The sequence below is a fragment of the Poeciliopsis prolifica genome, unplaced genomic scaffold (genome assembly GCF_027474105.1).
Source record: "Poeciliopsis prolifica strain line A6 unplaced genomic scaffold, Auburn_PproV2 SCAFFOLD001, whole genome shotgun sequence".
Taxonomy (NCBI): Eukaryota; Metazoa; Chordata; class Actinopteri; order Cyprinodontiformes; family Poeciliidae; genus Poeciliopsis; species Poeciliopsis prolifica.
The window spans coordinates 12540051-12565905 of NW_026562376.1; the positions used below are offsets into that span (position 1 = coordinate 12540051).

Below are 25855 nucleotides of genomic sequence, written 5' to 3' on the forward strand. Positions count from 1 at the left end.
TTGTCCTGGATTTTGAAGGCTCTGTCTTTGGTTTCATACTCTCCCATTCTGCTTCACAGCAGTCCTCTCCTCAGCATGTCAGGCTTATGCATTTTTCATTTGCTCGTCTTCTGGGCAGCTATCAAATGAATCAAGCCGGATGGATAGAGGTGGAGCTGGGGAGCTGATGAAGAGGATGGTGTGTGAAAGCGAGGGGCTGGGTTTGGGGACAACCACTAACACCTGCCCCCTCCTCTCCAGGAATGAATGGGTTATGAGATGAGAGGAGATCGGGACGATTTATTCTCTTCAGCTGCAGAGAAGAACGGGGCCACAATGTCTCGGGACTAAAACCTGGATTTCACACCTCTATTTTGCTCTTCCTTTGTTCAAAATCACTCCTCAATGGATCTTTTAAGGACGCATACATTTCTGATTCTGTTGCATTTAGGACATTGAGGTACACTTTTGACATCACACCCGTCCACTTTCCTCTTCTCCACGGATCCAAAAGTTGGAAAAGTCCTCATCATCTCATCATCACTTTGGGACTTTTAGCAGGTGTCAATCCCAAGTAGTACACGGTGAAGGAGGATGACAAGCGGCGTCTAGTGGATACTTTTTTCTCGTTTTCTTTATAAGAGTGACTAGGATTTTGTTTTGGGATAAAAGAAAAAAAAAGAAACAGAAAAGATGCCTTTTGATTTTGCAGGTTTGAAAAATCAGGTGCTAAAACCTGGGAAGGAGGAGGTCAAGAATACTGTGGGGGATTCTTTAGGAAAGCTGCAAAGGTGAGAGGGTTAATTTTTATGGAAACTTGCAGAAATCAAGCCTTATGGCTGCAGAAATGGTGCTGATGACGATCAGCCTAGGGGATGAACACGTAACATCTTCTGCCATAAGAAATCCTGGCGATACAGAAATATCTGATTCTATTCTTTGCAGAGCGATGCCAGTGATGTAATCACAGGTTTTATTTTTAGGCAGCAATGCATATTTTACATCTAATACATTTTTAACAGAAGAATGCGTCAGTGGTGGAGAAGCTTAGAAATGTATTCAGACGACTGTCTTTACTTTAGGAAATAAAGTGGAGGATTGTTTAGACAATTACAGAAACACAGAAAATAAAAGCACCATCATTATGAAAACAGAAGACATTTATAGACCAATGTGATGGCAGACGTGTTTAGTGTGGGTGTTGGCTTAGCATTTATTCAAGACATAATTATAATAATATCGTCATAAGACTATAATTAAAAAAAATTGAGATGTAAAACCTAACAGAATTACTACCAACATTTATATTTCCACTATGTCAGATAATAATTCTAATAACAGTAGCAATATGTATTTATTTGTTCTCAATTTATATCATAATTTAATAATTATGATGATCATCATAATTGTTACAATTATTTTGTAATTTTTACTACGCTTCTCTTAATTTCTGTCTGAAACATAAGATCCTGGACCTGGAGGGAGCGACAAAAAGAGGCACAGTGGAGGCAAAAACATAGCAATAAATAGAATACTATTTATAAAACAGAATAAAAAATATAATACCGTATACTAAGGGCAAAATTTTAACATAAATACAGTGTAGTTATAAAACTATTACTCCAATCTCAAGGAATGTGAAATGGAGATTATTAAATAAAAAAATATTTACAAAATGTGCTTGTCTCTTTGAGCTCTGAAAAGATATAATATTTACCATTAGTGCCAATAAAAAGACTCTGCAGCAAGAAAGTTGCAGATGTGAAAGAAATGTTATGATTCATCAAAGCTTATTCTCAAAGCTTTTCTCAAATTTGTGCAGGAAAAAATAAATAAAAATTTTAGCAGCCCTGTGCACTGTGGTGGTGCCTCTGATTGCTTGGTAATAGGCGATCTTTTGCTAGCTGGTGTGAACCAATCAACAGAGACAGGTTGATTCAGGCGGCAGAATAAATGTAAAGAATGAGAAACGTTAAAGAAATCTGATGACAGCAGATTACTGATCAACATCCTTATCTTTCACCACTGTTTGCTGCTGATTTTTGCTAACACACCATATAAATAAGTGTGACGTGAAAATGCAGCAAGCTGAACAGATCACCACTCCCTTTCACTCTTTAGGAAAATGGACGGTAACAATGTTGAGGATGAGGAAAACATTGAACTGACGGAAGATGGACGGCCGGTGGCGTCAGCACCACTTCCTGCCCCCCTGCTGGACTGCAGCTGCGGCGGTCTGCCCAAGCGCTACATCATTGCCATCCTCAGCGGCCTGGGCTTCTGCATCTCCTTTGGCATCCGATGCAACCTGGGCGTGGCCATTGTAGAGATGGTGAACAACAACACGGTCTATATCAACGGGACGCCAGTGATTCAGGTAGATTGAGACCAAACAAGCTAACTGAACACTGTTTTATTTTTACTCTTTGGCTTTAAAGGTTTAAAGATTTCAATGTCTCAATCTCTGCATCTAGTAAAAGATGATTTACTTTTATAATTCCTTTAAAAATTTTTTTACTTATGAGTATGTCCATTTCAATAAATTATATTACCACCAAATTATTTATTTATTACAGTAATTCAATTCCAAACATGAAACCTGTATGTTTAGTGGCATAGCTTACGTGAAAGGCATCCTGGATCAGGCCCTGCTGCTGGTGCCAAGCTCATTAAAACATAGAATGGACGACATTTCTGCATGAAACATCTAAGGCAGTATCAAGTGGCTCCGATGCCTTATTGATCGCATTTAAGGGATTTAAATCTCATTTTAGCTTCTGAAATATTGCTTTTGTTTCAGGCAGTCATAACACACAAAAAGGTTAATGTTCACTTTTTTCATAATTCATTCTGAAAGGAATTCGGATTAGTTGCCACCTGATAATCAAGGGAAGCAGTCTGTATTTTATTCCCCAGATTATTGAAATTTTATTCTCATTTGTTTTATGAATTCCATTTCAGAAAGCTCAGTTTAACTGGGATCCAGAGACTGTGGGGCTGATCCACGGGTCCTTCTTTTGGGGCTACATCGTCACTCAGATCCCAGGCGGATTCATCTCCAACAAGCTGTCTGCCAACAGGTTGGGGTGCTGTCAGTGTCGTCTGTGTTACTGGTATTAGTGCTGGAAACTCAGCTTTAGCAGAAAAAATGCACTTTTTCACAAGGCTGAACTGGGTGTCACCCTGGTTATTCTTAAATAAGAAGCATTCAGTAAATAAGTAAGAGAACTAGAATTAGGGAGAGCTCTTCTTCATGCGGTTTAAAGGGTTAAAACTGTTTGGCGCGGTGAGCATTACCGATGGTGCAGATAGCAATCCTGTAATAAAAGCTTCACAGGAAAAAAAGGACACACTACTGACAGAGTTAATAATGAAAGATCCTGCTTCTGATTTCCTTCTGAAACAGCAGCAGCTGGAATATTACAAGTGTCACTTACACGCTGCTTTGGGAAACAAACAGAGGACAGGGATTTTGGGTAAGAGGAGCTCAACAGCACCGTGGTGCTGGAGCAGAAACTTGTGGGTTGAACGGGATGTCTTTTTGTCTCACTCAGTGAATGACGGAGGCGTCAGATGTGTCAGGCTGTAAGGTTGACTGAGACACTTTGACAGACAGATTCAGAGATGTGGTGCTTTATAAGTCTACTGCAGCTTACAGACACACACACACACACACACACACACACACACACACACACACACACACACACACACACACACACACACACACACACACACACACACACACACACACACACACACACACACACAGTGTTTGTCAAGCTTTCACCAGCTGCCTAAAGATTTGGTCAAAGTCACAAATATAGGTGCAGCTCAATAAGTTCGAAAATTATGATCAACAAAGCATGATCAATATTTGCTCGAATAAATAAAGGATTGTTTCAATAAACTTCTAATTTATATATATATATATCGTATATATATATATATATATTATATTCAATATATATATTATAATTATATATATATATATATATATATATATATAATCTTTATTTAACCAAAAATGTCTCATTGAGACTAAAAATCTTTTTTTAAAGGAAGAAAAATAATAAAAAGCAAACACAGACATAAAAGTAGTAGTAAGTCTAAAATAAAACTTACAAACTGATTAAGACTGGCCTTAAATGCATTGAAGGAGACAATTTCTTTCAGCTTTAAGTCTTTCTGCAGTTGATTCCAGTCTGAGGGAGCAACAAACTGGAAAGCAATTTTTTTTGCAAAGATCAGCGCAAAGCGACCAATTAATAAAATCAAATCACCTGAGCGCAGAAAATAAACACCTGAAAATGTAAGGGACAAGAGATGCTGCCCCAAAGCAGTCAAACAGAGGTACTAAATCTGAGAGGAAATGATAAATCTTGATAAACAAGATTTAATTTTGAAATAAGAACCTAGCTTCAGCTTCTTCTTTTTTACAAGCTGTTGAAGGTAGAGAACGAAGCCCGGGGAATTATCAATTCTAAAACCTAAATAATCAAGAAAGGCCCAGTGAAGGTTTATTTTCCCAAAAGCATTTTCATTGAAACACATAAGCTATTCATTGACGACTCTTGTTTTCTTCCCAGGGTTTTTGGGGCTGCCATTTTTCTGACATCGGTGCTGAACATGTTCATCCCATCAGCTGCCAGGGTGCACTACGGCTGCGTCATGTTTGTACGCATCTTGCAGGGGTTAGTGGAGGTAAGGAAAGAAAATAGCCAGCTAATAGAAAATTAGCAAATTAATTTAGGTTCCTAGAGCAAGAGAGAGACAAATGATAAGCCAGGTCACCCTCTACCAAGCACTGATTAAGCGTGAACCAGGAAAAATAATCCTAGATTTGTGTTGGGGTGACACATCATCATTCCTTATACGCCTTAGCGATGAGTGTTTTTATTTTCTTGTTCTCGCTGTAATGTATGCCATGCTTTTGCTGACCAAATCTATAGCCACATAGCTGTTTCTGTGGTCCCTCTGAGCTTTACAGAACCACAGAAGTAGAATTTCAAAATATTATTTTATGAGTCAAATCAACTCAGGTTTTATTTAAGGCCAGTTTACATCAACATGAAAAGATGCACAAGTAAAAACTACCTGTGTTAATAAGTAGTTTTATCACTGCTTTCATAACCGGACCATCGAGGTCATTTATGATCTTTATTAGGCTCGAAGTGAAAATGAGTTGGACACACTTGCTCTAGTGTGTCCAACTGATTGTCAAGCGTTGGATTCATTAAGAGCAACATGACAGAAAAATACCAGGAAAGTTGGAAACATGAGATAATCAAGGAATTCCAAAGTAGGAGAGCTAGACGTTTTATGCCGTCCTCAAACTTATACATCCAATCTGTGTCTTTATTTATGCTTTTTTCATCTATTGAAAGAATGATCACCTATTAATAGTTGTGCTTTCCCCAAAAATTGGTCTGAGACTTAAAAGCTTGTCTCCTTTGCATCCCCAAATCAGTCTTTGAGCCTTGTCATTCTGTTCTGTACTCCCTTTAGGGGGTCACCTACCCAGCGTGTCACGGGATGTGGTCCAAGTGGGCTCCGCCTCTCGAACGCAGTCGACTGGCGACCACATCATTCTGCGGTGAGTCACGTCTCTCCTTTCTTTAATCTAACAAAAAGCAGCTCTGAGCTTTTTCACCGTTCCAAACATCTTTGATGCAACCTCCTCACAAGTCACAGGGAGTATGGCAAGTAAATGGACGTGAGTGGGCTTGCTTTGCTTTGCAGATGCTGACCCGTGCTGCCTCTGTTGAAATTTGAATAACAGTGTCGCACTTTAAATTGGTACCATGACAACCCGTGCATCAAAACCCTCTTGACATTGTCTGTAAATGAACACGGCTCACCTGTGTGAACTGAAGGAGCTTCCCTGTCCATTCACCTAAATGAAAGTGAATGGACTGCTTAATGTCCAACAACCCTCTCAGCGTTGCTGCTCTATAGAAATCAGCCCGACTCATGAGGCGTCAGACTGCAGAAAACAGTCTAAAACACCCTATCAGTAAGGGCAGCACTAATGACTCATTTTGATGGCGTTTGCTCAATGACTCTAATGCATGTCTTTGAATTGACTTTGGTCATTAAGACACATTTGAACTCCCTGGTGTTGGTGTCTTGTATTGTAATCCTGCATAAAACAAACAAACAAACAAAACATAACCAAGAGAAAACATGTTTTATGATGACTGCCACTGAGATGTGACGACTGACAGTGATGCTCGATGTCATCAGGTTCCTACGCCGGAGCGGTAATCGCCATGCCTTTAGCTGGAGTTCTGGTGCAGTATGTCGGCTGGTCGTCAGTCTTCTATCTTTATGGTGAGGAGCAACAAAACAAACACAAAATTCCCCCAACGAACATCATTTACACATTTTAAGTTGTACTAAAACAAGTAGAAAAAAAAATATTTCGGTCCAATTTTGGTAAAAATATACAAACAAATCCAGTTTATGTAAATAAATTTACAGCCAATTCAGTCCAGAAATCAGATTCCAAGTCAGTTACATACACATATGGATCCTATATATTGACAATATCAATATATATAAAACAATATCATTAAATGTGGATTATTACACCAATTCTTGAAAAGTCTTTACCCACAAGGGAACCCTGCACATTGCATCAAGTCACTAGTGTCACAGAGATCCCCACTTTAACAGGACTAAACCTTCAGAAGTCAGAGGAGTTGTCTGCTGTGTCCAGCTGGTGGTTAAATACTTTTGTCTCTGCTTGGTATGTAATAATTTACATAATTTATCAATGCCAAAAAAAAAAAACCCAAAACAAAACAAAACAAAAAAACTACAATAAAACCCTCCCAAACTATCTCGGCTGGTGTAATGTTTGGTTTCTAAATTTAATAACCTCATTAGAAAATACACTAGGTCTGTTTAGTAGAAGGGAAATATACAGTTTAATTTCACTTTAGGTTCTTTTCATAATCAGTGTGCGACACGTTGCTCCCTGCTAGTTGTACTCTGTCTGGTTTTGCACCTCGGTTTTATCTAAAACGCTTCAAGGTTTGATTAAAATGATTAACACTCACACGAAAAACGTAACTTCGCCAACGTATTTTAATAAAAAGCCACTCTGATTTCACCGCGATACGATCTCATGATTTATTGATGTAAATTAGCATTTTCCTGTCCTACCTCTGTGACTCATGCTGGGACTATTTTTAATAACGGAAATTCCTGTGATCCAGAGATGGTGTGTGCTGGGGTTTAATTAATTTGTCCCACGCTCACTCATTCATACTTTTATAAAAAGCTCTGCAGATAACCACAGTGTGAATGTAATCTGCTCTTGTCTCGTTTTGAAGGCGTGTTTGGGATCCTGTGGTATATCCTGTGGCTCCTCCTGGCTTACGGGAGTCCTGCTCAACATCCCACAATCACTCAGGAGGAGAAGATGTACATCGAGGCTGCCATCGGCGAAACAGCCAACCAACTGAGTGTTACAGAGGTGTGCATATTTAATAAACTGTGGATTTCAGGCTGTGTTTTAAACCTACTCACACGTTTGACCTTCCACAGAAATTCAAGACCCCATGGCGTCGTTTCTTTACCTCCATGCCGGTCTACGCTATCATTGTGGCAAACTTCTGCCGCAGCTGGACCTTCTACCTGCTCCTCATCAGCCAGCCGGCATACTTTGAGGAAGTGTTTGGCTTCCCCATCAGCAAGGTTAGCCTCACTGACAGCGTTATCAGTTTTAAGATTAAAAACTTCCTACAGATGCATCAAAAAGCATTCAAACCGTTTTGAAAATTAGGTCATGTGTAATTTTCCACACTTTTCTCCAATTTCCTCTTTCCTAACTGTTTGACAAAATGTTGCTGTCCTCCTTTTTCGAATAAACTTTTGCATCCTAAAAGATTCCTCTTGGGATGCAAGAAATGTATCAAAGTCAGCACTTAGTATCACCTAAATAAATATAAATGATTGATGTAAGTATGGGTGTTTTTAATGTATTAGTTATTCAATGTGCTGCTTCTTATTTAATGTGTCCAGGTGGGGATCTTGTCTGCCGTCCCTCACATGGTGATGACAATCATCGTCCCTATCGGAGGGCAACTGGCGGACTTCTTACGAAGTAAAAAAATTATGTCAACAACAAATGTGAGGAAGCTCATGAACTGTGGAGGTACGCTGATGCAACCATTCCTCAATGTTCTTAATTTAATGCAAACCACTGAGGACCATTAAGATCTGCTGAATACACAGAAAGGTTCTTATTCAGTTTGAAAGTTTATTAATTTGATCATCTGATTGAGCTGGATTTTAATAATAATAATAATAATAATAATAATAATAATAATAATAATAATAATAATAATAATAATAATCCCTTTACATTGGCTAATTTTTGTCTTTCATTTCAGGATTTGGTATGGAGGCCACACTTCTGTTGGTTGTTGGATTTTCTCACACGCGAGGAGTCGCCATTTCCTTCCTCGTGTTGGCTGTAGGCTTCAGTGGATTTGCCATTTCAGGTTTTTAAGACCTCAAATCTGACTCTATTCAGAAACAGTTTGGAACAAGGTGAAAATATGCAGTGAACAGGATTTGCACGAGAACCTTTATTCTGTTTTTAGTAATAATTTGAGTCTGGAGAACCACCAGTTTCAATTTGTTGCAGCATAAAGCAGTGAGGCTTTTGGTGTGGGCTTCTCTAGGAAACCAACAAGTTCAAGTGTGGATGTAGATCTGTTTTTCTGTCTTTGTGTTCATTTCACCTCAAGGTATTTATGCTGCATTTTTAGGTTTTAATGTCAACCATTTGGATATAGCTCCTCGTTATGCCAGCATCTTGATGGGCATTTCCAATGGAGTTGGAACGCTGTCTGGAATGGTGTGCCCCCTCATTGTTGGAGCTTTGACTAAAAACAAGGTAAAAAAATCTCTAGATAATGCAGTGCTGTGAAAAAGTATTCAGTCCCTTACAGATGACTTCTATTTTTGTCAAACTTAAATCTTGAATGAATATCAGATAAAAATAAATTGAGTTTACAAAAACAGTTTTCAAATGATTGTTCAGAAAAAAAAAAAAGAAATTAATCAACTTCATTTTGGTTGTTTGGAGCCATGCTGGTATACTTTATGGGAAAATTCAACTGTGTGTTGAGTAAGAGTTAAGAATCTCCTTGTGATTAATTAAAAATAATTAAAAACGATTAAAAGTACTGACTCTCTGTTAGCAAGTCTGTCAGATAAGAGGGCAGTGGGAACTGTGAAAGGAAAAGGAAAGTTTTGAAAAATAATTAGTGGTTAATTTATTATAAAATATTCAATATCTTTATGCAGACATCACATTTGGCAACATGTTTTGCAGTTTTAAATTAATATACATGATTTGTCTAAAATACCAGATGAAGTTTTTGCTTGGGCTCCATGTAAGTTTTATATTATGAAACAGACACAAAATGTCCCATAAACTGATGTTTGTGGATGTATTTTGTATCATTTATTTGATCAATCCCTACATTGTCTCTGTGTAAACCTTGCAACTATCCTAAGCTTTTATTTATAATTTAACTTACTGTTACCTATATAGTCTGATCTCAGTATTTCACCTCTGAGCGATCAGTGAACCGTCTTCATCCGTCTTCCCACAGACTCGTTTGGAGTGGCAGCATGTCTTCATTATTGCCTCCATGGTGCATTACACAGGAGTCATCTTCTATGCTATCTTTGCGTCAGGAGAGCAGCAGGACTGGGCCAACCCCGAGAGCTTGAGTGAGGATAAATGCGGCATTATCGATGAGGACGAGCTGGCGGAGGAGTCAGAACTTACCACCGACGGTGGCCTGGCTTCCAAAAAGAGCTACGGAACCACAGACAATTCATACGGTCGAAAACAGGGATGGAAAAAGAAGAGAGGGGTCACCATGGAGGGGGAGGAGGAACACTGTGGTAACGGGGACTACCAGGATGGGTACCAGTGAGACAGCAGGAGGATTACAATTAGAGGACTTCCAGAACACTCGGGTGAAACTGAAGGTCTGATTTCACACCGGAGGAGGAGTTCAGGGGAAACAACAACAGCAGCTGCAGCATCAAAAGCACCACAAGATAGTCTTTTTCAGCTATCAGTGAAGAATGTACAATACTGTACAATTGTTTCAGACCTTCTGTAATTTCTGAATATTATGTTTCAAGCTGATGTTTTGTGATTTTTGTCTTCAAAAATCACAGTCTGGCTCCTTGGAAGCAAAAATATGAAGAAATGAAGGTCGACTTATGTTTTGCACAGTACTTTGGTTACCTGATATGTAAAAAAAAAAGAAGCAAATATTTGACATTATTTTAAATTAGAGAGTCACTGGAAAGACAGAATGTGTCTATCACACAAAAATACAACTAAGTTACAAATTTGACATCTGTTTTGTACAAACCAGCATCACACTGAAGATACATGAGCAACACATATCAACTTCCAAACCAACCTGTAACCTTCATCCTGCAGGTGACGCTGATTGCAGTTTATGTTAATCCATGTGGACGGTCCATGAGACGTTTTGTGTCCGCTATGCAACCTGAAAAAACCTGAAGGAATGTAAAGATTAGATCTCAGTAGACCACAGTCTGTATGGAGTCAGTCTTATTAGGGTTTCCTGTGTAAATCTGCTGTTGCTGAATGGTTGCACTGCTTTGCTTCTTTGAGCCGGTTTTAATTCACCATGTGCTTGGATGGAAATCATCTTTAAATCAGCGTTATTATTTACGGAGCTCTAGGCTCCATATTTTAGTTGGACAAAATGAATGTTCAATGTTTTTTTTCTTCCTCTTTTTGTCTACATGGTGATCCAGTTAGAAACACTGAGTATTTTGCTATAATCACAGAAGAATGTGTAAAATGCTCAACAAAGAAAATGTGCTGTACATTTGAACATTTTAGGCTTGATTTGCACACAAAACGTCTGGTGTAAAAACAAATAACTGCATTATTGAAGATTATTGAGATGGTTTATGGATTACGTCATGAAAAGTTTTAAGGTTCTGGATTAAGAGATAATGTCTATGTGAATGATGAACTTTTTTTTTCTTTGTGAAATCATGAAAACTTGAAAAAGACTTTATTAAATGACTAATTGCTTGGTTATTGAAATGGAAACTGAATTGAATGTTTACCTATTAATCAATATCTTCAGTTATAATTCACTGAATTGCAGGACGGTATTCGCTGCCCTTTGCAAATTGTTCTCCACCTCCAAACAGGACTCTTAGAATAAAAGCCTTAAAAATCCTCAAAGAACCTGCAGCAAGCTCTTCCTACTGTTATTCTCAAAGTGCCTACCTGTGTAATGACAAAGAGGCTGCACACGTCTATTTTTCATGGGATGTGTGTAAGGAGGTAATCTTTAGCCTCTAAGAAAACAGCAGAGCCAGAAAATAAGCAAGATTTTATGAATGATGTTTTCCAGACTGACAGGTTGTTAAAAAACAGAAGGAAAAGTAAAGGAGGAAGTGGGATGAAACTCTGTGACATGACAAAAAAAAAAAAAAAAAAAGTCCACCAAGGACACCAAATTGTGAAAATGTTCTAATAAGAAACTCATAATTTAATTGGAATAAAGATTGGATCTAATAATAAACAGTTGGATACAGTAAATCTGTGAATAGAAGCAAATGCTGAAATCAAATAAAGCAACTCATGACTGGTGTTTCTTTAAATTATTAAGATGTGCTCTTAATAATGATTGTTTATGTAAAGATGGTAACGTTTTTTTAAACACATCTATTTCCAGTCACACTATAAACATCCTCAGCGTTATCTGTCCTTGTGTGCCTGCTTCATAGTTACTAGACAGATTCTTGATTTCTACTTTTAGCTTCTTCTGCTCAAGACATTTCAGCTTGTAAAACTCTTTAAAAAAGCGTTGTGTGATTTGGCAGTGGAAAACCTGATGATTACACCCTTTCACTTTGTGATAAGGAATTTCAAGGTTATGGACTTTGTTGCCTGTTGTCCTTGTAGTGCTGTGTTGTACTTTCCAGTAACAACAATGCACTCGGCTTGGGATCAGAGAGAAAACCAGGCAAAGGGAGAAAAGGCAACTAACATCTGTAGGTTTCCTCACACTCAACTGTGTAAATGTGAATTAAACATGGGCTTGTTTGCATTGTGTTATTTCATTCCTTACATGCTCTTAAATCCTGAGCAGACAGTCCACAAACAGCAGCCAATGGCAAAGGTTCTGTTTATTTCAGGGAGACCGTCTGTTGACTCAGAAGGGCCTCTTCAGATGGAGCAACAGCTCATCAATGATTAAGCCGTCCTGTTTTAGGAAAAAAAAGAATTAAAAGTCAAAAAGGATTTCATTTACTGGTTTATATCTCATTGAAATGTAAAAAGATTTTTTTAGAAAAAGGCAGAGATCCTTCATCCCTGATAGTGTCCACCCCCCAAAAAATATCCTGAACCGATCTATTGACGGTCACTTTGCCTGATGAAATGGCTTGGGTCAGTTCAAGGACGCACTCGGCTTCAGAGATTTTCCATGACAAGACAAATAAAAAAAACCCAAAACAAACCCCGGATGTAAATAAAAAAAAAAAGCAGGAATATTCCTTTTTGTTTCACTTTATTGAAAATACTCCAGACTGCACGTCCACTCAGCTGTCTAATGATCACAGCAGTAGTTTGAGTGGCGCTAATGATGCGTATGGTGTTTGTGTGTGAAAGTGGGAATTCATGAGGAGGCCTGTTGACATGTTCTGATAAAAAGCACTGGGGGAGTGGGATGACATGGACAGGATCGGGCAGTTTAATTAATAACCACCACCCATTTCTCTCTCTCTGACCTCAACTGGTCGCACGTCCTCTCTCACTGGAGTCGGACACATGCAACTTATCGTTTGAATATCGATGGAGCTGTAGCGCACGCAAAGACGGAAGGAAAGTTTTCCACATCAGTTGGCCAGAAGAAGGTAAGAACTGCCAGAGGAAGAATGAGCGAAGGGTTGGGAATCTATGTACTGTCATGGAAAACAAATAATATTGCACAATTGTACCGACAGTCACAGAAAAGACTAAATGCAACTTATAATTCAGTTTTTAGAACCGACTTTATCACCTCAATAACTTTATTTTTTGTGATGTTACACATTTCTGACATTGCGAAGAGATTTGCTTCTCTTTTGTTTACAACATTAAGTTTTCACATTAACATTTTCACCTACACTGAATGAGTGAACGCTCCCAGGTCCAGTGGTTTCCAAACAAGTCAAATCACCATTCCTCCACCACCATGCTTGACAATGGATTTGAGATTTTTGTTGCTCTTCTGAAACAGCTTCTGATCACAAAGGAGGAAGTTGACAGATTTAGCTAAATGGTTGACATAAATAACTCAAGACTAAATGTGACAAATGATTTTTAAAATGAGATACTGGTTATAACCAGATTTGTAGTTGATTTATTCTTTGGACAAATTCTTGATTACGCATACAATGCAAAAAGTATAATAACTTTTTGCATTGTATGTAAAACTATTAATCAAAACAGATACAATCTTAGATGCTGTAATTTTAATTTAAAACCACAATTAGCTAAACATTAAATCCAGAAAGAAACATAAATTATAATTTTTTTGTCCAAATCGCCCTGCTCTATTTTCAGATATGACAAACTGAATTTAGAGGAAACTATGTGAAAGGAAGTAAAATAAATTTGTAAATTTGTAGACTAGATAGTGTGAAATAAAGAAAGTCGACCATCAACTATTTATATCTGGTGAACAGATATAAATCAATCGTTGTAGTCTTTGAAACATAAGTTGTCCCTATTTTGTTTATTTTCTTGGTATTACATCTATGACGTTTTTTTTTTCTTTTTAACTGTTTGGAAAGAAAAACTGAAAAAATATGCATCTCTGTCAGTGATTGAAAACAAGTGTTGGTGAAATGAGCTTCTCCCTGGACTTTTCAGTAAATAAAAAGTCGCGTAATCGCAATAATTTCTGCTTGTTTATTTTTCTTGCACAAAAACAAAAAGTGAAATATCATGCACCGTACCATATATCATTAAGCTTAAACAGCTCTTCTTTGCTCATCTATCCATTCTGATGCAACTTTGCAAGTAAAGGTGGTGCTGCAATATTTAGATAGAGTCATCGTTCTCTCGACAACTAAAACAAGCTGTTCTTGTTCAATCACTTCTTAATATTTCGGTTATTCTAAGTCTGATGTGAATTGTGCTTTACCTCACATGCTCTGTGTTTGGAAACATTTAAGTTGAACAAAGAACACAGAAATAAAAGAAAACTGTGATAGTATTGCACTGTTTCTGTTTTTGTACCTGTTTTTATCGAGTGACGCCTGTATCTCATTTGTTTGGTTTCATTGTGCAGTATTTCTTGTTTTTGGAAGGTATTGGCATGGTATTCTCCTGCTTAAATCTCATTGGTGTAGTACTGATTTTTCTCATGACTACATTAACGGTGGCTGTACATTTAGTTTTCATGTGGGACGGAGGTTATTGAATCCATGTGGACTGCTTTGTCATCTAAAGGGAAATTACATTGACTTGATTAAAACAATGTGGCAGAGCTGCTGATAAAGTCCAACGAGACCATTTTGTTACTTTGCATGAAGAATAAATTGAAGAGCTTCTTAATTCTCTAACAATACTTCTCAGTTTTACTTAATTAATGCAAAGCTTTAAAATGCATCACGAAAGCGGTATGTGCAGTAAGTGAAAAGACAGAAATAATTGTCTCCTTTGCATGATTTGCTCTTCCAAAGGCTTTGCAGTGACCTGAGCTTCATCCTCGTTCCTCTCGTTCAGAACCACGAAACATCTCATCCCTAAACATTTCACCTGGACCCGTCAGGTGGGTTGATGATTTATTACACTGTAAAAATCGCTGGGATCCAAATGGTTCACTGAATGTTTGTTTAAAAAGGCTTCAGCAAGGTGCTAAAATAGCATTTGAAATCTTTGTGCAGGAGCAAACAGAGACATATTGAAGCCCCAGTCTGGGATTTTGAAGAAAACCTTCCTGAATGAATGAGTGGGAGGGCCCCGAGATCAATGTGGTGGGACCGCTGCAAATCCCATCCAGCGATGAGTTCTCCATCTCTGAGAGCGCCCACTTCTTTGGTAAGTGTAGAAGGCCAGAACCACACAGATTAAAAACAGAAGAATAATCTCACACAGTAGAAAACTCAAAATCAATTTTAACGTCAAAAAAGGGAACATGGAAGTGACAGCAGGGTGAGAGTTTGGCACAATGCAAGAACAGGGGTAGGTGTGCTCACACTTCCTAGCATGAAACCGAAAATCTGCTGCAACACAGATTAATGTCATGAAGAAAGTTCTCTAACTGACAGGAGCTCTCAAAAGTTAATCAGGTATAAATGTGGATGTAAATGTGGATACCTTGTTAAAATACCAGGGTTTGGTGATGAGAAAATATTGATAATAATATCAGGCCACTCTACTTGATTATCCCACATTTGATGAATGATGGGTTTATTGGCGACTGAACACTGAAAGTCGCCAATAACAAGGTCAACAAGGTTTTAGCTCAAGTGTGTGCAAATTTATGCAACAGTGTTATCACACCTTTTATTTCTTCTACTCCTAATAGATCTACTTGATTTGAAAGAAACAGGGAATGACATTCCGTGTACAATGTTAGTGTTTTCTCATCTTAACAAAAGCACTGAGTTGAAAACTTGAATAAATCTCAGCTTTAAAATTCTAATTATTATCTACACAAATGTGAACAGAGGGTAATATGTATTCCAGGAAAAGCCGTGTTACACAAACTCCTGATCACACCCTTTACCCAATAAACCAGCAGAATAAATCATAAAGGCGTTGAAGGGCGGTCCTGCCTACAGCAATAATTGTATATGACTTTCTGTACAAGGACAGGTCAGTAAGAAGAAATGAACAATCCTCCCATCTTCTTTTGTTCTTATTTAGTCCAATTCAGCAGATCTTACTAATAGTTTTTCAGGCGACACAGCAACATGGCAAATATTTTGGGATTCTTCACCTGTCCAAATTTATACGTGACCCTGCAGATATACAGCCGTCATACAGTAGCAGTCAGTTTGTACTCAAACTCCTGAATCAACCAGCTACTTGTAATGATGTGAAGACATCTTAACTTGGTGGTTAATGAGTAGCTCCAGCAACCTTTGCTCCCCCCTCAGCATTTCTCAACCAGGCAGCAAGATGTTTTCACGTCTTTAGCAAGGTGCCAGATCGACAAGTATGAGTAGGAGATGATTTTTCTGTTAAAACTCGAGAAAGAGGCCGAACTACAAACCAGCAGTGGGGAGGTGGGAGAGTAAAGGCTCAGAAAGGTCTGCGTCTGGTTACATGGAGACGGCCATGGTCCAGACTCAGACATCCAGAGGTTTGTGATTCATCCTTCTCAACAAAGATCATGTCAGGAAAGCTCTTTGTTTTGATGATTTTTTTGGAGTTGTTTCTCTGTGTTGAGTGAGTTTCCCTGGACGTTAATTCATTATGAATTAATATCCTTATGAGCAAATTAGTGTCAGCTTGTTTGGAGTAATGTTACTGTATTGGCTGTCTGAAAGACACAGTGTACTGTGAGCAGGTTGTTAATCATTTATGGCTTTATGGTATTTTGTGCGTTGCCTGTGTGTTACTTGGACAGCAAATCTGATGGATTTTACTGGGAAAAGGTTCTTCAGGTTGTGACTTTAACATTGTCAACTTCAATTACACTGTAGTTATCACTTAAACTATAGTGTACTACAGAAGCTGTTAGTTTTAGCATTTTCTGTTTCATTGTCAGAATTGGTTGGATCATTTTGAGTTGCATCATTTTCTACTTCAAAAGTTGATTTTTGTTATTTAACTCTACCCCATATTCTGTCATCTAATTTTTATGCACAAATCCCCGTGATCATTATCTCCCTCAGATAAGGTTTTATCAGATACTCATGTTTTATTACCTTCTGTTTGAAGTAGTTTTGTTTTCTTACATGCTTTTATTTCTAGAGTCAGACCACAGAGAAATATCATCTAAACTGACTATAAGCAGTTAATTGTTTATGTCCCAGTATTCAACTTCCATTGACACTTAAACTCCACATTTATATTTAATGTTATGGTCTCTACCATTAGAGCTGAAGATGCAAAACTGAGCAGAGTGATTAATTTGCTGTTGTTCTGGACCACAACATGTAATCACCATTGAGCAGTTCTCTAAAACCTCTTCTTTTGTTCATCAGACATACTGGCAGATCAAGGCAGTCCTCTTCTGCAGGACCCTGACATCCTACCATTCACCACTTACCCCAGTATGCAGTATCCATCCCTGGAGCCAAACATGTCCACCACTCCATACTACTCCTCTCAGAACTATTACCCTCCATTCAGTGGAGACGAATGGTACTCACACATGGGCTTATACGAACTGAGGAAAGGACCCCTGGAGGGCAACTATGGGACTGAAATGGACGAGGCTTCTTCTGTTGTGCCGGCTGTTTGCAAGAGGAACCGGCACCTGAACCAATCTGGAAGGATCAAGGGGGAGGAACTGTGTGTGGTCTGCGGAGACAAGGCCTCTGGATACCACTACAACGCTCTCACCTGTGAAGGATGTAAAGGTGTGTGGAGTTTCCACAGGAGATACAGCACTGTGGGAAAGTCTTGTGTTATCCTTCGTCTCTGTGTAGTTTAACAAGAGGTTCTTCTTTTGTTCTAAAGGCCGAGGTAAAAAGATGTTTAAACATTATTCTTTGAATTCTTTAAGCTTGGCTAAAGAGGGTCAGTGAACAACAAATTTATAGTCTTGCCACAGATTCTCAGTTGGGTTTAGAGTTGAACTTTAACCTTTCTAAGACACAAATATGCTTCAGCCAAAACACTTTCCCCAAGTAAAAAAATCCACATACATCTCAACTGCATAATTAAGGAGGTGGTTATGCCTCTGAAATTAAAACTTTCAAGTTTGAATTTGGAAAAAATAACAGATTCTGAATGTTCTTGCAAATAATACCTACATTTCTTTTGAGTACCACTTAAGCAGCTCAAGTACCAACATTGACACTTGAATCCATGCTTGAGAAGCAAGACTCTTAGGCTGCGTTCACACTGCAAGCTGATGTGACCCAATTCCGATTTTAATTTTTTTTTACTCAATGCGACCTGTATCTGATCTTTTCATGACAGTCTGAACAGCACAGGTTGGATTCTTTTTGAATGCGACCCAGGCCCCTTGCATATCCGATACGTATTCAATTCAAATGCGACCTCAATGAGGATTAAGTTGTTAATATGCTACTCCGGTCGGAAAACAACTTCAAATATGTAAGCTGTGCTCCACCGTTAGCCTCCATGTTTACTTCTGCAAACACTGAGCCCTTCTTCTTTTTATGGCGGTTGGCAGAACACAGAACGCTGACGCTATTGCGCCCTCAACTGCGCATGCGGGACACTGTCAGGTCCTTTACCCGTTCAGACTGCGGAGCACATACAGGTTGCATATGTGAGGCAGTGTGAACTTTCTCCACAGTAATGGCTGTCTCTATAGCTACTTACCAAAACGCCAGATTTGCAGAGTCCTTGGATTGAAGTTTCCTGTCGGCCTGAGCTCTGAATCTGTACAGCTCAAGCTCTTCTTGTCTTATTAAAGCTCTACTGGACAAGCCTGTCAGATTAGGTGCGGTAGATTATATTTCTATCTCACCATTTCAATTTCAGGTGCGCGACTGAACCGAGCTCTGTGAGATTTACAAAGATTTCTGAAAAGCTCTTTATAACGTAACACTGCTTTTAGACAACCTTCTCCCTGACTTCTCTGCTGTGTTTCCTGACCTTCGTGATGATCTTTGTTCACTAATGCTCTCTATCACGAGAGATCATCACAGAGAGAATTTCATCTGTGAAAACATTGAAACACTAAGATAATTTTTCACCTGTTTTCCCAGTGATTTCCCACTTTGTGTTTTTTCTATTGCCTAAAATTCAAATTAAATATTCGATATTTTGTAATTTAAAATGTTGAATAATTTCAAAATGAAGATATTGGCAAGGCACTGTATTACCATGTGAAGTTTGTTTAAAACTCAGTTACATGCATCTGTAATATGGCATTTTCTAAAAGCTCAACGACATTTGCCCTACATTGGGTATGTCATATCTTTAGACCTTTGGGGCCTACTCATGACAGCAGTGTTTATTTCTACAGTCCAAACATCTGGGTAAGAATCACATGTGTGCATGAGGCAACAGAAGCCAGAATTACACAATATTTAGAAATCTGTGATTAAATGTCCCACCTGAAAGGACTTTTCTTTTCTCAAAAGAAAATCAGTTTAGCTTTATAAAAATTTCCTCAGGTGATTGCTTTTTAAGATTTTGAAACAGCAGTTTAAAAGTGCTTGTAAAACAAGCACTAAATGCTGTTGAGTGAATGTTTAATTACCCGCCAAGGACAGGAAATAAATCCATCCAGCCTACGACACAGGTCAGGTTTTGACGGACTGATGCTGACTTTATGAGAATAAAACAACTAAATGACTGTACGGAAAAGTGGGAGTGAGCACTTTACGAGTTTTCCTTCAGTTTACAAATTATTAACTGGGTGAAAGCACCGTTACGACCTTCAGCAGCCCCTCCCGGTGTTTTTATTGCATTGTGAATTCAGTGGGATTCCTGTCAAACGGCAGGCTGAAGGGATATGAGTGTAATTCCACACGGCCATCCTGGACAATGCCAGGAGTGTGCCAGCTGACCTGTGCTGCCATTTCACCGAGAATAGACTCAAGTCTTCTCGGTAATGGTGCCCCGATTGGATTCCTTCTCACCTTTCTCCTACACAATGCACGAGCAACCCGAGCTTGGTTTCATCACTGCGTGTCGCTGTGCTTAATGACGTCAGAATGTCTGGTCAGTGTCCTAAAGTTAATGAGTCAAAGTGTTAGTTTGTTGCTATATTTGATGGGTCTAACCACTGTTCGAACAAGTGCTTTATTGAGGTCAAAGGTGAGGACGAGTTCAGACTGAAGAGTCGCTAGAAAACAACGATCTGTGTGCATTTTCACCTGTTGCTGTCCAGAAAAGGCATTCATCATTAGGAAACTGCTGGTCCAATTAAATATAGTTATAATGATCATATGATTAGCATATTTCGCAACAGTAAGAAAAGGAAACACAGCTGTGTTCCACTTCTCCACCGGTGGAAGCTGGTTTTTGGATAGAATGTGTGCAAAAACAAGAACTTCATCTCAAACGAATGCAGCCACTTGTTATTCCACTTTATAGAAATTAAAAATATTTCTTACCATTTTGTTCATTCAGATTTTGTCAGAAACACATTGTCAACTTTAAGCATGTTTTAAATCAAAAACACAATGGGCCGCTGGAGGAATGACTGCTGAGAGCCCAACCATCAGGCTCAGGAAGTTTTCTGGGGGAAACCTTGAGGTGAAAATAAACGATTTCCCACAAAAGGGAAATTCAAAATCTTTCAAAAACAAAAGTCCAGGTGGAATCAAAAATAATAACTTACAAGATAAACACGAGGAAAGAGGCTGGTAAAGAGGAGGATTTGCGCAATTGAGATATTTTCAAATATAAAAAACAACACCCAGGAAACGGGTGTTTTGAACTCAAATCATTGCAATACATTATGTGATGTTTACCGTCCTCCTCTGCTTATGTTCAGGCTTCTTCAGACGAAGTATAACAAAGAACGCCGTGTACAAGTGCAAGAGTGGCGGCAACTGTGAGATGGACATGTACATGCGCAGGAAATGCCAGGAGTGCAGGCTGAGAAAATGCAAGGAGATGGGCATGTTGGCAGAGTGTGAGTATGGCTGCAGGTTTGGAGAGATGACAGGTATACTTTATAAATGTATTTAAATCAACAATGAACAAATATGATACCGGACGAGTTACGGACAGCTGAGAGGTGAATCCTCATTCTCCATTCTGACCTGGTCTACTTAATTATCCCGGGATATAATGTGTCATTTATGACATGCGACAAAGCTTTTGTTTGGCTTTCTGGAATGAAAGCAGTCAAGAAAAAAGTTCTCCCTATGAAAGATCAACATCGTTAATCAGCATGTGGACACTGAAAGAGTTGCTTCAGCTTTCTCCCTGGTAATGTTAGTTTCAGAAACCAGTTGTGAGTTCTGTTAATAGTCGGCAGTACAAAGGTACTGAAGAATAAACTGGACTCCTGTTGCTCATAAATACTTCAGTGCTGCTGTGATCAATATTGCAGCATGGAAGGCCTTCATGATACTATCTGTCCCCGCGGAAAGAGCTTAACTAATTAGGCAGGGAAAAAATTAAGAGGTGAATTTTTTTCTCTCTCAAGACTGAAGTTTTTCAAAATTCCCTTTCCATATTTGAGTGTAATTAAATAGTAAAAAGAGTATGTCCTCACTATATAGTAACGGTGATCTTGAATGAATTCACGTGTCTGATAGATATTAACAAGGGATCCGTAGGTGACTTTTTCGTTTTTTTTAAAGCTGCTCTGGATACAAATCTGTGAGGTATTTAACTCAGAAAGTGAAGCTTTCATTGATACCTGCAGGTCTGCTGACAGAGATCCAGTGTAAATCCAAAAGGCTTCGCAAGAACACCAAGACCTCCCCGGGGCGGTCAACGGGAGACGAGACAGAGGGGGTGGACAGTGCGGACAACAAGCAGGTCACCTCAACCACCAAGCTGTCAAAGGTAAACACGCCATCTTATCGAGTCCCAGAGAAATGTAGATGAGGCAAATAAAATGTTTTTGTTTTCAAATTTAGGAAAAAGTGGCAATTACTAAAGAGCAAGATGCACTCATGAAACTCATAGTGGAAGCTTACAACAAACATCAAATCCCCCAGGATGTTACCAAAAAGCTGGTATTTGTTCAGCCTAACATTGAATTATTCACATTATGAGCAGTAACTAAGAGTAAATACTCAGCTTATTCTTCCTTTCCCTTCCAGCTACAAGAACAGTACAGCACAGAGGAAAACTTTCTCCTCTTGACAGAAATCGCAACAAGTCAAGTTCAGGTTTTGGTGGAGTTTACAAAGAATATTCCAGGTAAATCAGAGAATTTTGGTGAAACACAGAGCTGTGGCAAAAAGCATTTGTCTTAGAACTTGTTTTGTATTCCAGCCTTGTATTTACTTATTGAGTTTCTTTGGATCCAGATGAGTTGCATTTTTGGATCTTTTTTTACCTACTTCATGTTGCCAAGCAGGTCCTTTTTAGGTGATCTCTTGACTCTACAGATTTGACAGAAATTAGGCTTAAGTATGCCTCATGAACTTAGCTGTCCAAATACTGGGCTTTATTCATGATTTAATTAGGAGAGGACATTTACATTTTCATTATTGGGTGAGGATAATTTTGTATCTAATATAAAAGTGCTGAAATGTTTAATACTAACAAAACAGCAAAACCAGATGAAATCAGTGAGGGGACAAATGCTTTGTCACTGTATGCATGTAGCATGGAAAGAAACAAAAAGGTGTCATTTCTTCGTTAGGGTTTCTGTCTCTGGATCATGAAGATCAGATCGCTCTGCTGAAGGGTTCTGCTGTGGAGGCCATGTTTCTGCGTTCAGCTCAAGTTTTCAGCAGGAAAATGCCAAAAGACCACACTGAGGTTTTAGAAGAGAGGATACGGAAAAGTGGTGAGTTCACTCACTATATGCAGCGTTGGTAAAGTCAGATTTCACCTGGAGAAAAAACTAAAACTTTCTTGACATAACAAAGAGTTTCCAATTCAACCATGAAAAATCTTTGAACGCACTGACTTTAAATGAAGCATTCTCCTGATCTTGATAAATTTTGAAAACTTGAATTCAATTCCAGTGAAAATGACATTAGCTTCTATGTTGAAATTTAAAATTAAACGGATCATAACAATTATAGCTGATTAGTTATATTTTCCCGCTGATTATTCAGTTTTAGTTGGAAGATTTCAGATTTCAAAAGACCTTTTTCATAAAAGATCATGAATCTTGAATCTTTATGAGACAACGGATCATAATTCATGCACAAAAGGGATAATATTCATGCTCAAGATAGGAATATGTAAAGTTCAGGCCAAAACTGTACATCACAGATAATCCAGGAGTACAGGATCAATATAACCATTTTTTAGGTTGATAACTAGATAATAAACCTAGTAGAGTAAAAAAAAAACCATTGTGTAAAAGAATAACACTAATTGTGAAGTTATTTGTAGAGGATTTGTACAGTTAAACAAGCAAATTTTTAATTTAAGCTTAAAAACATGTTCATTCAGCTAGTTAGAAGGGAAAAGTTAAGTGACTACCTTCAGCCTAAATCTGCCAGGTTATGAATTATAGTAGGCCTAAATAAAACGCCGATAAATGAGACATGAGAGGGAATCTTGATGGTAGTAACTTCTGCTGGATGTCAGCTGTCCCTTTGTCTTTTGGTCTGCCAGGCTGAATCGAGCCAAATCTGGTCGGATTCTCCTTTAATATTTGATCTGTGTGATGCAGCGGAGAGATGTGCACTGACCTACTGATCCCGGGCTGGGTGTCGGTTACACATGCACACGTACCCCGTGTGGGTTCAGTTTCACGCTGTTCAGGTGTGCCTGCGTCGCTCCAGGTGAAGACCAGCAAACCCGACCTCTTTTGAACCATAAGGATTAGGTTATTAAAACTCACATTCTGCCTCTTTGCTCACATAAATATCCCCTGGGCTGAATCGTTAACTGACCTGCTGCTTTTAAGAACCATTGAAATGAATGTGAGGTGTCATCATGTCAACCAGACTGAACAGTTAGACAGCAGTGATGATGGCAGATGTGTGTGTGTGTGTGTCAGTGAGTCCCTGAGCGCTGCTCCTGAGTGAATGGTGAGGATAAGAGATAGTCGCGCTAAAGGCCAGTCAGGGAGAAAAAGGCAGCAAAGCTGTCTGAAGAGAGTATTGTTTCTTATCACAACATCAGACGTGCCATTGTGCACTTCTTTCCCTCTGAGGCCCCCTGGCATTTCTGAAAGCTCCATGATGATGATGAGGATGATGATGATGATGATAATGATGTCTCCGGGTGGACAGACGTCCCCAGCTCGATCGATCAGCCTCTGCAGCTCCCAAACGTTAAACAGGAACCTGACTGAAAGACTTTGCACACTTTTTTTTTTGTCACAATTAAATCTTTCATTATTAACAAGCGTTTCTCTGCATTTTTTTCTTTTGTTTATTAAGACAAAGCGTGATCCAAACTGGTTAATAAAAAACTTTGACTAGGCCTTTGAAAACACTCAGCTTTATTTTTCACTGTGTTTCTTAGCCTGTCAGTGGTGAACATATTTATGTTCTCCTCCTTAACTTAATTGCTCTTGAGTTTAACGTCATGAACTCAAAAGACTTTTTTGTGTCAGAAACTTAGTTTTAAAATGGTTTGTCTGCTTTGAAAACCAATGGAAATTGTGACGCTGACGTGTGTGTAGAGTTTACGGTCCAAAAAAGTATGTTTTATACTAAAATCAGCTTGTTTAAATTTGTTCTGATTTAATGATTTAAAGTTAAAGTGTGATTCAAAAATAGGTTAAATTTTACGACGGCAAAAAAGAAATAAGCGTTCAATTTATTTATGACATTTGAGTGTTTTTGGAGGTATTTTTTTGTTCTTAATTTTAACAGGCTTTAGCTGACAAAATAAAAGCTTGTCCCACATCTAAAGCATGTGAATCTCAAAATCAAAACCTTCACTTGCACTTAGCCAGCTTTTTGGTAAAATGTGTAATAAAAACCACGTTTGTTTCTGCAGGTATATCTGAAGAATTCATCACGCCCTTGTTTAATTTTTACAAAAGTGTTGGTGAGCTGCACATGGTGCTGGAGGAACAGGCTCTCCTCACTGCAATAACCATCTTGACCCCAGGTGAGCCATCTTTTGCCTTCATTCAGAGCTCTTCATGGCGTCCATTGTTCTACATTTCTCCACGTAGATACCCGTACTCTTTCATAGCTTACAGTATAATTAGAGTGCATCGTATTCCTCTCTAGACCGGCCGTATGTGAAGGACCAGCAAGCTGTGGAGCGGCTGCAGGAGCCGATGGTGGAGCTTCTGAAGAAGCTGTGTGTTCTGCAGCATCCGCAGGAGCCGCAGTACTTTGCTCGCCTCCTGGGCCGCCTGACGGAGCTGAGGACGCTCAACCACTATCATGCAGAGATGCTCACATCATGGAGAGTGAACGACCACAAATTCACCCCGCTGCTCTGTGAGATCTGGGATGTGCAGTGAAGGAGCCTGGGAAGAAGAGATGGACATTCCAGCTGAAAGGCTCCCGGAGTGGAACCAAGTTCATAATGGTAGACAAACAACCAGTCTGCTTTGGTTCTGCCTGACTTTATGAATAGGGTAAGGTAATATTAGTGTATTATAGCAGCTTTTCCATGTCCAGGTTTTATCATCAATATTTGGCGTAAAAAGCTGAAATTTTGAAACGGATGAGTAAAAGAAGTACAAACACTGGAATTTTGTACAAAGCCAAGAAGGTGGTTGTAAGAGATTTAGATTAGTGTTTTTCGATGGCCTCATTTTTATTTTATGCACAGAAATGTATGTTTTATGTACTTGCCTTGATAATCGACATTCCCAGGGAAGCATTTTCATACAACGGAGAATACATTAATTACAGCACATATAGAAAAATGTACCACGTTTCTTCTAGTAAGTGTGGAACTTTCTAAATTATTATTGGGTGGCTGAATTTTTTTTTTCAAATATTATCCAAATGTCAAATTATTTATTTCTTTTATGAAATAAATTCTTTATTTAATCTCACAAAGCATATTCTTTTTTTATTTAAGACTGCAGTTAACCTTCTAATATCGGGAACACTTATTAAAACCAATTAA

At 38.6% G+C, this 25855-nt stretch overlaps 2 protein-coding genes across 3 annotated transcripts; both read left to right on the top strand.

The window, feature by feature from the left end:
- Positions 1 to 316: 316 nt before the first annotated feature.
- On the top strand, positions 317 to 11081 carry slc17a8 (solute carrier family 17 member 8). The gene is made up of 12 exons (XM_055037899.1): positions 317 to 770; positions 2101 to 2356; positions 2941 to 3059; positions 4569 to 4683; positions 5488 to 5575; positions 6226 to 6312; positions 7320 to 7462; positions 7534 to 7683; positions 8011 to 8143; positions 8382 to 8492; positions 8763 to 8890; positions 9615 to 11081. The coding sequence occupies exons 1-12, from the start codon at positions 673 to 675 to the stop codon at positions 9942 to 9944; spliced, it is 1758 nt and encodes a 585-aa protein (XP_054893874.1). The 5' UTR covers positions 317 to 672; the 3' UTR covers positions 9945 to 11081.
- Positions 11082 to 12781: 1700 nt separating this feature from the next.
- On the top strand, positions 12782 to 25786 carry nr1h4 (nuclear receptor subfamily 1, group H, member 4). 2 transcript variants are annotated; one of them, XM_055037912.1, is made up of 11 exons: positions 12782 to 12930; positions 14746 to 14834; positions 14950 to 15103; positions 17221 to 17598; positions 20661 to 20801; positions 21543 to 21685; positions 21760 to 21858; positions 21946 to 22045; positions 22494 to 22640; positions 24761 to 24874; positions 25000 to 25786. In XM_055037912.1, exons 3-11 carry the CDS (start codon positions 15007 to 15009, stop codon positions 25236 to 25238), a joined length of 1458 nt encoding a protein of 485 aa, XP_054893887.1. In that variant the 5' UTR covers positions 12782 to 12930; positions 14746 to 14834; positions 14950 to 15006; the 3' UTR covers positions 25239 to 25786. The 2 variants fall into 2 exon arrangements, with proteins under 2 accessions (XP_054893887.1, XP_054893896.1); XM_055037921.1 differs by lacking the exons at positions 12782 to 12930; positions 14746 to 14834; positions 14950 to 15103 and adding an exon at positions 16117 to 16373.
- Positions 25787 to 25855: the final 69 nt, after the last annotated feature.

Coding starts and splice junctions, on each gene's coding strand:
- nr1h4 (XM_055037912.1), top strand. CDS start 15,007: ATGAATGAGTGGGAGGGCCCCGAGATCAATGTGGTGGGACCGCTGCAA. Junction 15,104..17,220: donor TGAGAGCGCCCACTTCTTTG/GTAAGTGTAGAA, acceptor TTTGTTCATCAG/ACATACTGGCAGATCAAGGC. Junction 17,599..20,660: donor CACCTGTGAAGGATGTAAAG/GTGTGTGGAGTT, acceptor GCTTATGTTCAG/GCTTCTTCAGACGAAGTATA.
- slc17a8 (XM_055037899.1), top strand. CDS start 673: ATGCCTTTTGATTTTGCAGGTTTGAAAAATCAGGTGCTAAAACCTGGG. Junction 4,684..5,487: donor TCTTGCAGGGGTTAGTGGAG/GTAAGGAAAGAA, acceptor TACTCCCTTTAG/GGGGTCACCTACCCAGCGTG. Junction 8,493..8,762: donor CAGTGGATTTGCCATTTCAG/GTTTTTAAGACC, acceptor CTGCATTTTTAG/GTTTTAATGTCAACCATTTG.